Consider the following 16,402-nt stretch of genomic DNA (forward strand, 5'->3'; position numbering starts at 1 on the left):
TTTGTTTTTGATTGTAATCTGGTTCAAACCTCGATAGTCTATACAAGGCCTCAGGGAACCATCCTTCTTCCCCACGAAGAAGAACCCGGCGCCCAATGGAGAGGATGAAGGACGAATTATTCCAGCAGCTAATGATTCGTTTATGTATTTTTCCATAGTTTCTCTTTCGGGCTTGGAAATGTTATACAATCTGCTGCTAGGAAGAGGAGCACCAGGTAAAAGTTCTATGGCACAATCGTATGGTCTGTGTGGAGGTAGGGACGTCGCACTGACCTTACTGAAGACAGGGGCTAAGTCATGGTACTCAGAGGGGACTGAAGAAAGGTCAGGAGAGTCCATCTCCCCCCCACCTCTAGGAGACCCCAACACGGGGGCAGCAGAACGAAGGCATGTTTCGTGGCACGTAGTGGACCATGATTCCAGATGACGTTTAGTCCAGTTAATGTGAGGGTTATGCTCCTCCAACCATTCAAACCCGAGAACCAGCGGGGAACATGCAGAGGGAAAAACAAAAAATGTTATTGTCTCTCGATGGTTACCTGACAGAAGTAGCTCGAGGGGCTGGGTTTGGTGGGTAACTCGATGGAGTCTTTTCCCGTCAATAGCGGATACACAGAGAGGCTGAGAGAGAGGAATGGTTTTAATCTGGAGTTGCTGGACGAGGTTAGAGTCGATTAGGTTACGTTCACAGCCTGAGTCGACGAAAGCAGAGAAGGAGAGGCTTTGATTATCACAAAAAAGCGTGGCAGGCAGTAACAGTCGAGGAGATTTCTTCGTGTTTATTTGGCCCGCCAGACTCCTCAGATCCTCTGGCGGGCCCCGGCTTTGGATTTAGCCGGGCAGGAGGCGATGAAGTGTCCACTCTCACCACAGTAGATACATAGTTTGCTAAGAAAACGCCTCTGTCTCTCCTCTGGAGTGAGCCTGGTGTGTCCCACCTGCATGGGTTCGACATCCCTTTCGCCCGAATGAGAGGCCTGAACAGGCAACGGTAGAGACTGGGGCTTAGACCTCTGAGTGGGCAACTGCTCTGTAGAGGGAGAACAAACAGTCACGTTATGTGAGGCAGAAGAAAATGTACTCTGCTTCTTAGAACTGTTTCTGGCTCGAATTCTATTATCTAATCTGATGGAGAGGCGAATTAGATCTTCGAGGGTGGCAGGTTCATCGAGGGTTGCGAGTTCATCTTTAATCTGCTCGTTTAATGCCATGAAAAAGGCTCCTTTCAAGGCGCTTTGGTTCCATCCGGAAGCTGCCGCCTTAACCCGGAAGTTAATTGAAAATTCAGCCACCGAAGAATTTCCCTGTTTAAGGTTGAAAAGAGCTCTAGAATCAATTGTTTGGTCAGTTTCTTGGTTGAAGACCTGGGTAAATTCAGCAATGAAATCAGAGTAATAGCAACTTAAACTGTCGTCAGCGGCAAATCTTGCCTGAGCCCATTCCAAGGCTCTTCCTGTTAACTGAGAGAGAATGAAAGTTATCTTCTTGTGATCCGTGGAAAAACAGCCAGGGGAGTTCTGAAAGATCAACCGACATTGAAATAAAAATTTTGCAATCCTTCATGTTGCCAGAAAATCTTTCTGGGAGACTAGGACGGAACTCTGATGACGTCACAGCCTGTGACCTCGGAGGTGGGACTGGACCCGGAAATGGTTGCTGTACAGACGCAGCATTAGCGCTGTTCACGTAGTTAACATAGCCTTGAATGGCTTGATTTTGTCTTTCTATGTGGGTGTTTAACTCACGTAGAGCCAGGCCGTGTCCATGAATTTGGGCTGCCTGTTCCTCTAGTCGACGGAGATGGTGATCTGCTGGGCCTTGAGTTTGGCCGCAGTGTTCTGTCATGATGGGTTCACTGAAGGAGACCCAGTTATGCAGAACACCACTGACGGACACAAGGATGAAAAGTTGAACAGTTTATTTAAGCACAAAACACACAGAATGTACTGATTCTGGTTCGGGCCTGGGAACTGGTTCACCGGAGTCTGCGTGAGAGACAGCACAGTTAGTGACTGCTGACAGGGTTTGACTTCCACTGGTTCACTGATTGTACCTTGAGGGTTCTTCTGGTTAATCTTGGGAGAGTCACTGTTGGTTCTGGAGAAGGGTTTGTCAGCAGAGTCCGTTTGCTGCTTCAGCGTCTCACGTCTAGCTTGAACAGACCTTGGCTTAGATTTCCCAGCTCTAGTCCTGAGCTGCTTGGGGGTTCTCTGTGAATCTTCAGGGTTTGGCTCAGAGGGTCGGCTCGGCAGGTTAGCTCTTCCAGAGATCTCACAGAGGAGGCACGGGTTTCCTGGAAAACAGAGACAGTCGTTAGAATCCAGACTGGATTCAAAGTCATGGAGATACACTGAGGATCTAGGCTTTAGCGCTGACCAACTGGAACAACACTGCGGCGTTGAGGCAAGGTCTGAAGACAGCTTATATAGTGGATCCTCTGATGATCCTTGACGAGCTGCAGCTGTGCAGGAGGCTCCCTCAGAGGATCCACGGCGGACTCTGCTGGAGAAAGATGGGAATTTCTCCAGCTCCCAACAAATAGCAAAATGTGTTAGGGGTATGAACACTTATACAGAACTTGTTTAAGCTTTCTGTTAACAGCAATTGCAGAAATATTTCCAAATGTTATAAGATTTTACGTCAACAAAAATTTTACACAAAAGGTAATAGCATGCTTTTATCAATTAATGGCTTTGTTCTGTATTTGTTTCAGTTCAGTTTATAGATATAGATTCCAAAAAAATGAAAAAAAAAACAATCCTCTGCACTTTGTGTCCAAGTTTGAAGAGTTATCTGGTATTGCAGGCTAACAAAGAGCCCAAACGACAGCCCATTCTTAAGGGGCGGACCCACTCATCCAGTCAAATTTGCATGTTTTCTAAGCCAAAACAAGGCTTTGTTTTTGGACCACTCTATAAAACCTACAACTCAACGCTATTTCTGACATTTTTAATTGAAAAAGCTTCCCGGATGGGAAGTGAAACGTCTTCAAACTTGGAAACAAAGTCCAGTGGATTGTTTTTTTTTTACTTTTTTGGAATGACTATGACCTGGATGACAAAGAAGCTTCACCAGCATATATATAGATTACAGTAAACATATTTCAAGGCACTTTAGAGGACAAACAGATCCAGTTCATATAGAGAAATATCCAGTCAATAGAATCGAGACAGATACTGTAATGTCATATTGTCAATGGGAATGTAATTGTCTCCTTTGTTATGTGCCATTTTTATGAAAATTAAAAGTTTTCACATTAGAGGTTCAAATTTACACATTGTATTATCAGACCACTGTTTTGGGGTAATTTTACACCGAAACAAAAAAACTACATTTATTTCAGGGACTTTGAGTCTGTCAGGGTTAGTTGAGGTATGAGGACCCAGAGGTAGAGAGGCTGAGGAGATTTCTGGGAGTTTTAATGGGGCAAAAACAGTAAACAAAGGCAGGAATCCAAAAATCCAACTAATAATGAAAAGCAAACCAGAACTGAGGAGACATCTGGAGAAAACCAAACATGAGGAGCCAGGGAGAGACAAGGAACATAGACCACAGCATGGGAAGACAGCAAAGACAAGGAACCAACAAGGAGTGAGAGCTTAGGGAGAGAATATATAGCAGAGATAGACAAAGGGAGGGCTAACGAGCAGACAAGGAGCAGGTGTGAGGGGAGACAACGAGGGAGCCAAGGGGAAAGGAACACACATGCACAAGAGGGCAATAGAGGACAACAGAAAAACATGAGAACTAATATAAATCTAGAAATTACAACAAAACTAGAAAACAAGGAGCAAAGTAAAGAACAACAGAACCAAGACCATGACAGAGTCCATCTATAGTTCTTAAAACTGTTAAAAAAAAAGCATACAAAATTATATCCTGCAACTTCTTTTAAGAGTACGCCAACATTACCACATCTGGGGACACTTGGATAGTAAATGGTAACCCAGTGCTTAGGAAACAGAAAGCCTCAAAAACCACTTTGCTCATGCAATGTAGTCTTAGTGCACTATTGTCATCGAATTAGGGATGGTCTTTATTTTAGGCAGATGGTCATGCGTAAAACATCCTTGATTTTCTGCCAGTACTGCTTTGATACTCTTGCCTAGTTTAGAATTGCAACAAAAATGTCCGTAGGGAAAACAGTGACTCTGTTTGCCCAAACTATATCATTTGTCTGTTCTGTGGTAAGGGAAAGGACAGCAGACCCTTATTAGGAAGTGGATGATCATTGTGTAAATAGATGCATGTCTATTTAGCGTGACACCCCTTTTGTGGCCATCCTGAATGTAATCTATTTACAGAGAGTATTCAGTGATGCTTTTATCTGTACTTAATGAGTAAAAGAGATTTTATTATATTGTTAACCCAATTGAGTTCAAGGCAAGACTGGTAATGTCATGATGGGTTCACTGAAGGCGACCCAGTTATGCAGAACACCACTGACGGACACAAGGATGAAGAGTTCAACAGTTTATTAAAGCACAAACACACAGAATGTACTGATTCTGGTTCGGGGCCTGGATACTGGTTCACCGGAGTCTGCGTGAGAGACAGCACAGTTAGCGGTTTGCTGGCAGGGATTTACTTCCAGAAGTTCACTGATTGTACCTTGAGGGTTCTTGAAGTTAACTTTGGGAGAGTCACTGTTGGTTCTGGAGAAGGGTTCATCAGCAGAGTCCGTTAGCTGCTTCAGCGTCTCACGTCTTGTTAGAACAGGCCTTGGCTTGGAAGTCCCAGCTCAGTCCAGAGCTGCTTGAGGTTTCTCAGAGGGATCTTCAGGGTTTGGCTCAGAGGGTCGGCTCGGCAGGTTAGCTCTTCCACAGCTTTCTCAGAGGAGGCACAGGTTTCCTGGAAGACAGAGATAATAGTTAGAATCCAGACTGGATTCAAAGTCATGGAGATACTCAGAGGATCTAGGCTTTAGCGCTGACCAACTGGAACAACACTGCGGCGTTGAGGCAAGGTCTGAAGACAGCTTAAGTAGTGGATCCTCTGATGATCTTTGACGAGCTGCAGCTGTGCAGGAGGCTCCCTCAGAGGATCCACGGCGGACTCTGCTGGAGAAAGATGGGATTTCTCCAGCTCCCAACAGGTAAAGGAGATATTTTTTTGATAGTCTTAGAAGGTTACAAGTAATAGAATTAAAGGTTTAAGACCTTTATAAATAACATTGCTTATTCTTTTTTCTTCTTGGATATTTATTCAGAAAAAAAAGATTCTGATCAGTGAGATGAGTGGTTATTCTTCAAATTTAAAACATGTTGGTTCGATTTCTAATGCAGGTTGTGTAGTAGCTGCTTAAGGCTGCGATTCGCTAAAGCTACTTTTAATGTAGCAAAGAGGCCTCATTAGAATGCTTATCAAATTTATTGAATATAATTGTAATTTCACTTTATTTAGTAATTTTACATTCCACAAAATAATTCCGTGTTTTACTCATATTTCTGAACTACTAAAGGTAATCCACCTGAAAAACATTATTGTGACAACTCTACAACATTGAAAGATTAACTTAAATCTCATGCTATTTATGTGGTGCATGGACGGAAAGTTAAAACGATAACATGAAATGAGAAAGCAGCAGTTGTTAGACATTCAAACATTAATCTGTATCTGAACCCTCATGTGCTGTACTCCACATGTGCATTCTCTGCTTGATTTCAATTAGAAGCCTTTTTTAATCAATGCAGTAATTTCCACGAGCTCCATGGCACTGTGGCGTGATGGACAGCCCCCCTCTGTTCTCTGACAGAAATAAGGATTAGGTCTATTCCTGATAGATAACAGAGCTAAACAACCTAATTTCTAAACAAAACGAGTCAAACAGAAAGTCGGACATGAGAAGAGAAGATGTGATTTTGAAATAACAGAGGATGTTCAAATGCACAAATAGATCCTAAATGCTTTTAGTGTGGAATGCTACACAGCACATTGTGTGAGGATTGATGCAAACACTGAAAGTAGTAAGTGTGAAGCCAGCCTAATTGAGAAAAATAAAGACACAGTTGAAGAAAATTATCAAGGTTATAAATGCAGAAGGCCAACTTGAAAAAGAGAATATTTATTTGAGGGGATCTATGGACGATTTGTGCTGGCAGAGGACACATCCGTACTGTGATTAACGTGAGACATTTTCAGCCATTGGCCCAACAAATCCTAATTCATTATCTGCACATATTGCGATTTATGATTTTCTGTTTTAGTTGGAGGATGAAAACCCTTTTTTTCAGATTTCAAAATTTTTTTGGTTGTCTGCCTGTAAAATCTAATTACTTTTTACTCTTTAAGCATGATAGCAGTTTTCCCAGGAGAAGTACATAATGAATTATATTTATCTGCTGCAATAGAGCACAAAGCATAGTATACATGGCATTAAGCTTTCTGTAGGGTAGATGATGCATTTTAAAAATAAGCATAATCTTTACTCCCAAACATAGAGAGTAAAATAATTATGTGTTCATAGCAAACTGTTGGAACCCGCCTCCCTTATTTTACTCAAAGAAAATGTGGGCTGCACATCCACACTTGTATATAAGGCTACTGTTTTTTTGTTTTTTTGTTTTTGTCCTTATGTCTATATACTGTGTTTGTTATTTAGACTGTTGATTAGGATATCTAGGATGAAATAAAAATGTTAATCATAGTTTTTGAAAAAAAAAAGAAATATACTCAATTTATTTCAGATTTTAATTACCGTATTTTCACGACCATAAGGCGCACTGTACTAAAAGTCACAGTCTCAATTATGTGTGCCATTACTGTATTTAACACACACATAAGGCGCACCGGATTATAGGGCGCGGGTTTTATATACCAGTACATATCCTCTACTACGTTTAATTACCTCTACTGCGTATTTAATTCAATTCAATTCAGTTTATTTATATAGCGCCAAATTCACAACACATGTCATCTCAAGGCACTTTACAGTTCAACCAGATCATACAGTCAAATTGATACAAAGTTTTCTATCTAAGGAAAACCAGGTGATTGCATTGACTCATTGACTCAAGTACAATCCCTCACACTAAGCATGCTTGTAGCGACAGTGGAGAGGAAAAACTCCCTTTTAACAGGAAGAAACCTCCAGCAGAACCAGGCTCAGTGTGAGCGGCCATCTGCCGAGGCCGACTGGGGTTCAAGGAGACAGAAGCAGAGATACAAAAATTTAAAAATAGAGCGGGAGCAAAACTGAATATGATTGTGCTTTAATCATGTATTTATTACAAAGTATTAATCAAACCCATCGAAGTCATCATCCTCTGTTTCTGAATTAAACAGCTGCGCTAAATCAGACATGCCAATTTCCCCTTCTTCACTGTCAGTCATTTTCTGTGCCATGCGGTTCCTTGGAAATGATGCCGGCTTTTGAACAACAGTGCCAGCAGACACGTTAGCCCAAGAATCTAAAATCCATTTGCAAACTGTGGCTTAACTTGCCCGGCGCTGCCTTCCACTTTTCGTGAAACTGTGGTCTCCGTCGGTCATCCATCGCTCCCACGCCGCTCGCAGCCTTACTCTGAACGGCCGGTTCACACCGATGTCGAGCGGTTGAAGTTCCTTTGTCAGACCTCCCAGAATAAAAGCAATCACAGCGTTCATTTGTTTCACCTTGTTTTTCACATCGGCTGTGAGATGGGTACGCATGGAGTCACAGATTGAAATACCTGTTCTTTTATACACAATCCACGCCCACACTTCCCCCTTTAACGTTCTCATGGCGGTCTCAACAACGTCCGCAGTAACAACACACATAGGGCGCACCGCACATTTTTAGGGAAAAAAAAGACGTTTATATGCACCTTGTAGTCGCGAAAATACGGTAATGTGAGAATCTCATTTTTCTATTTAATCTCCATGCTGGTTGCTATTATTCAAACGAAAGACCAAAGGCCTCATGTTCAAAAGAATAGAACTCCCCCATGCATTCTGAAAGTTTGCAAGATTTAAGGTCTGTACCGCTCAAGTATTTTATACTAAATTATGGTATGCCTGCCTTGTGTTGGTTTGCAAATAATAAGGTACAGCAGTAGTTGGATAGCAGTTTCAATTTTATAAATTATTTGAATTTAAATAACATCCTATAAAATAAAAATGTGAGTTTGTATCATTAACTTATTATGGCGGTCTAGATTTTTATTATTTTCAAGTTGTAGCAATGGGATCTCAAAATCCTCAAGTTCTGATCTCAAGTTACTGTTCTTACCGATATTTGGTCATGCTTAGCCACTTTCTTTAGATTGATTTTGTAGCATTTATTATCCCCCAAAATATAATGTAATCAAATAAAATTTTACTTTTCGAAATGTAACTCCTGTAATATCTTTTTTTAGGATTTTACTCATCTTTAAACAGGAGCCAATAATGCATCTGGTAGGCCAATATTGTCACCTTTAAGCCAAAAATGGTGGAAAGCTCATAATGAAGCTCTCGTTAGCCACTTAGGTCCTCATATAACATATATTAATAATAAAACATTATATACTGCCTTTTTAGCCTTTAACAACTAAACTAGCGTTACATGAATGCATAAATATCATTTCCCAATTTTTTTTAAAGCAACTGAAAAAAAACCCAGCCTGTAATCAAATCAGTTTTTAAAATGCAGTATGTTTTAATGGGTTATTTTTCAAATATTCAGGGCAATGACGGGGCTCTGAAACAAACCAAGAATAAGATGCACACTAACAGGAAAAAAGGGCTTAAATTTTCTCTTTCTGTCACAACTGCCAGTACTTAGACAGTATGTTTGACATACCAAGAGACTATGGCTGTCTTAAAGGAGACATTTTTTGAACAACCATGCTAGCTATTTTACAAGTTGTCATCATCAGAGAAGTAAGAAAAAAGCCTTGGACATGCCCTTTAACAAAGTAGTCTATTGTCATTTTAGTGCTTTACTAAAGTTGATATAGGAAAAAAAAAGTTTCTCCCCTTCTTAATAATGCATCTGACATACTGTATAAAAGATGAATTATTCATCAACTCATTAAAAAGAAAGTAGTGTTTGAAATGTATGCAATATTTTCGAAAATATTTTTAAATTACTGAAGTAAAATGGGCCTTAAGCTTCCATGGACTGCAGCACATGCTGTAAAGATAAAACTAAATGAGAAAAGCTTTCAGAATACAGTATTCTACACAATGTTGAATTAACAAGTTCATTCAATCAATCTCGTGTGAATGATATAAATCTTATGAATTTATATTTAATTAATCAGTTCAGCAGAAGCCTTAAAAAGGTTGTAAAAGGTTCTAGAGATCTCAAATTGGAACCAAAAAAATCAGTACTTTTTCTCTTCTTTTCCATTCCACCTAATTTCACAGTGGCACACTAATGAGGAAATCCTCTATGCCATCTTTACGTTGACAGCTCAATGTAAGTTTAGATCTAGGTCACTCTAGCTAAGTTACTTTCTTTATCAATGTTTGATGTTTTACCATCAGTCTCAGTCACTGAGCAATCACCTGAAACATGTTGGTCAGACGTAGAGGATGTGATGCAAGGAAAGGTATAGAAGGAGTGAAAACAAGGATATGTTGCTCTGCTGCTAAAAACAGCCACCCTGATGATGCAGTGTGACAGCTGGGTTGGTGTTCAAGTCAATATTAAAGCAGGCGTTGTTTGAAGGAGAGACAGAAACTGAGATAAGAGATAACTTTGAGGCCCCAAAGACTTCAGATGCTGCATAGCACAGTTTAACACAGGAAAGACAGGCAGATAAAAAAAAACAGGTAGAACGCTGAAGTGCATGCCTGAATATAGTAGCATCTCCTGAAAATATCATTTGAAGGGGAGAGCAAGCACCAATTTGCAACCTTGAACAAGTGCACATATGGGTGGCACTGCAGGCACTGCTTGGAGCTGTGTAAGTAGTTAAAACTGTATCTGTGCCATTTGATAATGCATGTCCTCAAGCAGTCCTGTTATTATACCAAACTTTGTCCTGGCTAAAGTTGCAGGCTTTTGCCCAAAATCTGCCCTAAAGTTATCCTATTAGCAATGAATGGATAAGTAGTGGCATAAAAAAAGTTTCTGCTAAAACTAAGGCAAATAAATGAAACAGACTCTTGGATCTGTGGCAAACAGTTGTGCAAATGTTAAGAGACAAACTTACTGAAATCCTATAAAGATTTTGTATCAACCGCTCAGTTGTAATCACTCTCAAATAATATGTAAAGAACTGTAATCATGGGTGATACTTTTAAACAATTATATAATGCACCTGTTCTTGGCATCACACATACTTTCAGGGGTAGGGCAGATGGGAAGATTTTTTTTTTTTCCCCAAAATTGATTTGACTGTGTTGGAGCACCGATTAGCAACTTTCAACAAGTGGACAGAATCTAAAACTGATAAAGAAGGCCATCTCTGTTCTAGGGACTCTTCCCAATCACTTCTAAAATGTATGGAGATGTAGAAATCTCAAAAAAAAAAAAATTTCATAAAAAAAAGAACATTATATAGATGACAGCGAGCATCTTTTTCAAAATACTTTAAACTGCCCAATGTCTTCAATTAAAGATTTCTCCAAATCTGGATTTAGACAGACAGAAATCACACAGAAGGTCCTAAGTACCATAGAAGCTACATTTTCCAAAAGCATCCAACTTTACCCTAATTAAGCCAAGCAATCATCAAGAAGCAAACGTAATATTGTGGTAATCATTTGTGGTGTCATGGTAAAATGAAGTGTAAAATTACAAAACATAGCCTACCTAAAGCACACTTCTCATCTTTTGCATCTTTCTCTGCGGCGTGCTGGTCTAGTATTCTCCTCATGATACTTCACCTTGCAGGTAGTTTGTAAGATGGGTCACCTGTGGCTACTTGGAGAATGAGCTTGAGCCCATCCTCTTCAACCACACTGATAGGCGGGCAGCTGGTGGCTATCCACTGAGCCAGGAGATTAGTTATTGGCTGATAAAGCTGTCCTGACCGGCTTACCGCAATGCTTTGCGTTTAGGTGATACTTGAGACCAGCGCAAATCCTGCAATAAACTAATTTCCCATTGCACAAGGTGCAAACAGCTTTAGTTTTGTCGAAGTTTCCGTTGAGAAGCTTCTTAAAGATAAAATTTCCCTAAAGTAAACCCAGCGACTTTATAGCTGCATCCATGTCAGCATGTTACGTTCACTGTAGGTCTACACAGGATGGAAGACTGATTTGTTCTCTCGCCCAGGTATACTGTACATCCGTGCTAAAATATTAAGGTGAAAATCATCACAGCTTACTTAGTATAGACCCAGCTCCCAACCCAGGTTTCAGAATAGATAACAGCGATATTTTTTTGTTATCGCCGAATTTGCCTTTGGGATCAATAAAGTATTTTTTAATTGAGTTGAACACATTGAGGGATATAGGTTCCTTTGGTCATTCCAAGATGACGTGCACCTTTTTTAGTTAAACTTTTCATCTAAGTCAGACGTTCTACTGTAGACAGTCATTTTTCTGTTAAAACTGACTACAATGAATTACAGAATACTTTGACTCAGAATCATGAATCATGTTGGATAACAGAAGACAACTTCAAAAAACTATTTAGTTTCTTGAACTTGCAGTTTTTTTTTTTTATTGAGATTTCGTTTTAAAGCTTTTAATATCCTTCTGTAATGTTTTCATATAGCTTAGTTTGTTGATTAAAAAATACAACAGCTTTGTGTAGATAACTACAACTAAACTGAAAAGTTACTAGATTGGGAAAATGTAAATATTATGATTGAATTCCACACATCCTCCATCATCAACAGCAATATACATTGCAAGATAAGAAAACCTTACACAGTAGCTTAATGGATAAAATAAAAAACGCAGGACATGACAATATTTTATATAATATCTATAATATATTAGCCATCTAATTTACAGGAAGATGTTTCTCAATTCCATACAAGCAGTTATTTCTAGGTATTATCAATGAGAGCTTGGAATTGTCATGATTTAATTTAAAGGTCTGACCCAAAATGCAGAAGTCCAAACAGAGGGACACAGATGAAAAGTTTAACAGGTTTTATTGAAGTGATTCAGTTCGGTGCAGTGTGGAAAGTGAACTGGAAAGTGAGGGGAAGGCAGACTATTAGTTCAGGCTCAGTTGGAAATTTCATTCATTGATTTGAAGAAGAGGATCTGGTTGATGACTCACGTTTCCAGAGAAGTGAAGGATCTTTGACTCCAATCTGTGTGTTGTTTTCCAGAGTTTGTCTGATTCGGTGGAGGGTGGAACAGGGTTAACCCAGAACTCGGACGGTGTAGGTGAACGGATTGCCACTTAGATTTCCTGCTGTACTTGAATGGGTCGTAGTGAAGATGATTCCCTTGCTCAGAGAGTAATTTCAATGTCCTCAAGGAGACTGGATCTAAACCTCCTGTTTGAATCCCTGGCTCAGTTTAAGGCTCAGTTGATCCCTCCTGGGAGTGGAGGTCCGAAAAGGCCCAGTTTGCAGGATGACTTCCTGCTGAGAGGCAAAGACAAAAAACAAAGTTAAAACTCAGGTAGGTAAAAACTCAGTCTTACTCAGCGAAAACTCAGCTTGGCTAGAGTACCAAAAACTGGCAAACACTTTGGCGCCGAGGGCAATCAGCAGCTTAAGAGCACTCCGTTAATGAGGTAACCGTCAGCAGGTGTGTGAGGAGGCGGACCGGAACCAGGCGCCTCCTGTTGGTGGAAGGGAGACAAACACAAAAACAAACACAAATACTGGAACACACTAATAATTTTTCTCGATTTTACCAAGCTTGACCAGGAATGTAGATTTAAGATGAGAATCTGTCTTAATCATACCTACATTTTGCATTATATCAAAACAGCGCTGTTTAACTATTTACATGAAGACAGTAGCTACATTTACATGCGCAGAATTTCCCCGATCCGATCCAAACCTTGGTTGATCGGAAATTCAAAATCTCCGTTTACATGGACACTAAATGAAATGATCCGATCATGACGTGTGTATACATGTACCAAGCGTTGGATCAGATTAAATCTTTTAAGCATGCGCAGAACTTCCTGCCAAACTTGGCAGTACTGTCTGCGTCTGGTTTTTGGGAGGCCTGACAAACGATGCGCTCGGAGCGAGCGGAAAGAAAAACGGAGAGAGGAGGAAAAAAGCGCTTGGCAGCGAAATGTCGGAGAGAAAAGGTAGAGAATGAGCGATTGAACCGGCGTGGGAGAGCGAGTGGGCTGTGGAGAGAGAAAATAGGAAGAGGAGGAGGATAAATTCCTGCTTCCTTCAGCTTTAAATGAACTTGAGTGTATAAGTCGGCGTTCCTAGACTCCTCCCGCCATGTTGTTCACAACAAGAGCGAGAGCGACCGGTGGTTTCCTGTTGTTGACAAGGCGGAAAAACGTCACGCTGACGTCGCACACATGCGCAGTGAAGATTATTTTACTCTTAAGATCCGAATGTGTGTTTACATGGACGCCAATCAAAATGGCGATCGGCAAAAACCACCTCTCTCTTTCGGAATTAAATTTATTTCCGATCGGACCGAATCGGATTAGAATCTTCAGTCTGACATGTTTACATGAAACATTTTTGATCTGATCAGGCCTTCAATCCGATTATTTGTGTCCATGTAAACGTAGCTAGTAATTCAGAGTTGCTTAATAAGTAAGGGGGTGTCTTTTCATAGCACTATAAAAGGACTATATATTTTTATACTATATATTTTTTCAGTAAACCCTGTTCTCCTTCTCAAATCAGTGTCTACTTCAATGTTTGTTTTTGTTTTTCTACACCTACATCAACACAGGATTGTATGTGTCAAGAAATTTTGAAAAAGGAGACTGTTTAGAACAGATAGACACAACCAGTATGCTTTTCTAGAAGATGACAGTGTCCAACAAGCCCCATGAGTCATTTGTGTCAGATGGTGGTCTGTTGTTTCTGTTATATTGCCAATTTGTTGCTCAGCTGTCTGATTTGAGAGGGGCTCATTGTGTCTGAATCACAACAGGAGGTGTGTTTTATTTTTTTTCATGCAGCTGGCTGTCAAGCTATAACTTTCAGATTACTTTCTGCTCCATTAGTGGCCTGATAACATAAATTGCTTTTCTTTTCAGCTTTGGGGACATTGCAGCTCTCCAAAATGATGCTGATGGACTAAAATCACACCAGTCAATCAACATCACAGAATAGAAATCAGCTTAAGAAATAACTTGGTAGATTTACAGACAAGTCTCAGATCTTTACTGTACATTCTTCATTTGCATCTCTTGAACACCCTGTTTATACACAAAATTTTCCAGTGTTCAGATGTCTTATGCTATGTTAACACCGCACCTGATTGAGGCAGCAGAAGCAGCTGGTTTATATGCAAAGTCACTGGTTGATGCGCCTCAAAAGGTCCTACTGCGCATCTCAAGCAACGGGAGCAGCAGATCTTGACGCATCTGACCAGAGCCTCATGAGCTTTTAAGCATCTGAGGCACGTGAGGCACTTCACAAGCAGCATCTGCCGAGGCCGACTGAGGTTCAATGAGACAGAAGCAGAGATACAAAAAGCAACTGTAAAAGGCGACCCCATCCAGGAAACACACAGCCAGGCAGACAAGCACTTAGCCAACTCCCATATCAGAGGATGAAGAAAGCACATCCAGCCAGTCGCAATCAGAGAAACAGGACTGCACTGAAAAACAGGCCGATCTCTACATCTATAAACAAAGGTGTTGATGGCATCAGAAAAGCTGATATTTCTCTCCAGGATGGAGCCAAACAGGAACAGACCAGATGAAGCTACTATGAGAAAAAGCAGAGAGCGCAGAACGTTAGAGATTGAACTAACAAATTCTGCAGAGTGGGAGAATAGAGATAGAATGAAGCAGAATGATGAAATTTCCCCTGCACTTGGCCAGTGGAGGACACAAGTTTCCACCCCTACTCGTACCATTCAAAGCATTCTTTCCCCTACTCTTTAAAAAGAATGCTTCAAATAAATGATCAAAATAAAAATCTCTTTAACCTTTCTTTTTTGATTGAGATCAACTGTCGATCCACAATGAAGGCTAGTCGTTTTTTTTTCATCTCACATTTTACATTTTTAAACTAAGCCTGTAGGTGATTAATCAGCTTGATTCTGATCATTTGAAATCTCCTGTTCTTTTGTAATCTTATTAAAAAAGCATCTCCTCCTGTCTGTTCTTGGCTCTAATGAAGAACAGAAGTGTGCAGACTCCAAAGCAGTGATTGACTTCCCACCCGCTCTTTGCTCTCTATAAACACCTCACGGACACTTCCAATTAGCATCTGGTCCACTGCATGCTAGCTTCAGTCCCCAGGCTTATCGTGTTGGAGAGAAGGCACTTGATTGGTTGTCTCAGGTTAGCAGTTCATCATGAACAGACCAAAAAGGGCTGAAAGCATTTTAATTTTCTTGTTCCATTCCCCAAACTCTCATCTCGTTTTTTCACATCCCTATCTGTATTTTGTTTCTGGAAGCTTGCAGAGCCTTTAAACAAAGTAAAATCAGTTCTACAGTAGATCCAAGTATATTTAATGAATATAAAAATGAGCCGGAAAGTACAGATATGAACATTGTGAGAGTAGAGCAGTCACTCACTGCTAGTGTTCTACGTGATCAAATTTATATTCTGACTTTTTATTCAATGTGCACACCTCTTGTCATTTAGCTGAACTGATAAGAATCGCTCTGTATCCCCTGGTGTGGCCTCGCTAACGTGCTCCTCTCCTAAACAACCTTGATGGTTCAATTGAACCTTTAAACGTATTTGCATATTGTTGCACTGTTGAGTTTTAATTAAGCATACCAGTCTTGCAGAAGAGTTTCTCCAAAGGTATCCTTGGTGTGACATTGATAATGTTTTATTGGAAGTTGGGTCAGGTCGTATTGAAATGTTTTTTTTTTCCCCAAACAAAATTAAAAATGTCTCATCTACCATTTTCTTGGAGAACAAGCTTCTAGTATGGCAGTGTTTAATTAAAAAAAAAGTCAAAGAGATAATTTGATGCATCCTTTGTCATCCCCTTAGGTCGGGTTTGTGCTGCACTACTCATCTCTATCGACAATGCTGTGGCTCGGGGTGACAGCTAGGAACATTTATAAGCAGGTGACTAAGAAGTCCCAGCAGAGTCAAGATGGGGACCCACCTCCTCCCCCTAAACAGCCCCTGTTGAGGTAAGTATAGATGTCCTTCTCAGCTTTTACAACTTTCGTGTAAAAAGTCCTTAAGCAGTTGAGCTTGTCTCTGTTCTTTTCATCTTTCTTCCACTACATTTGCTGCTTGTGCATGGGTATATAAAGGTTAAGCTCTGGTTGAATGCACAACTTTCTTATTTTATCATTGACAGTTGTGACTTGATGGTGCGACATGGGTAGCAATTCCAAGGCAATGTTTTCACTCCAACTCTCATTTTCTGATACAAGCATCAGTGAATGA

At 40.3% G+C, this 16,402-nt stretch overlaps 1 protein-coding gene across 1 annotated transcript in view; it reads left to right on the top strand.

Annotated features, from left to right (window-relative positions):
* Window positions 1–16,402, top strand: part of LOC119782907 (adhesion G protein-coupled receptor A3) — a 282,681-nt gene that overhangs the window by 253,327 nt on the left and 12,952 nt on the right. The window contains exon 17 of the mRNA XM_038284112.1: window positions 15,995–16,140. Within this exon, the coding sequence (XP_038140040.1) occupies window positions 15,995–16,140 (146 nt within the window). The remainder of the gene's footprint in view (window positions 1–15,994; window positions 16,141–16,402) is intronic.

Source organism: Cyprinodon tularosa, unplaced genomic scaffold, assembly GCF_016077235.1.
Source record: "Cyprinodon tularosa strain WSP-4 unplaced genomic scaffold, ASM1607723v1 ctg199, whole genome shotgun sequence".
NCBI lineage: Eukaryota > Metazoa > Chordata > Actinopteri > Cyprinodontiformes > Cyprinodontidae > Cyprinodon > Cyprinodon tularosa.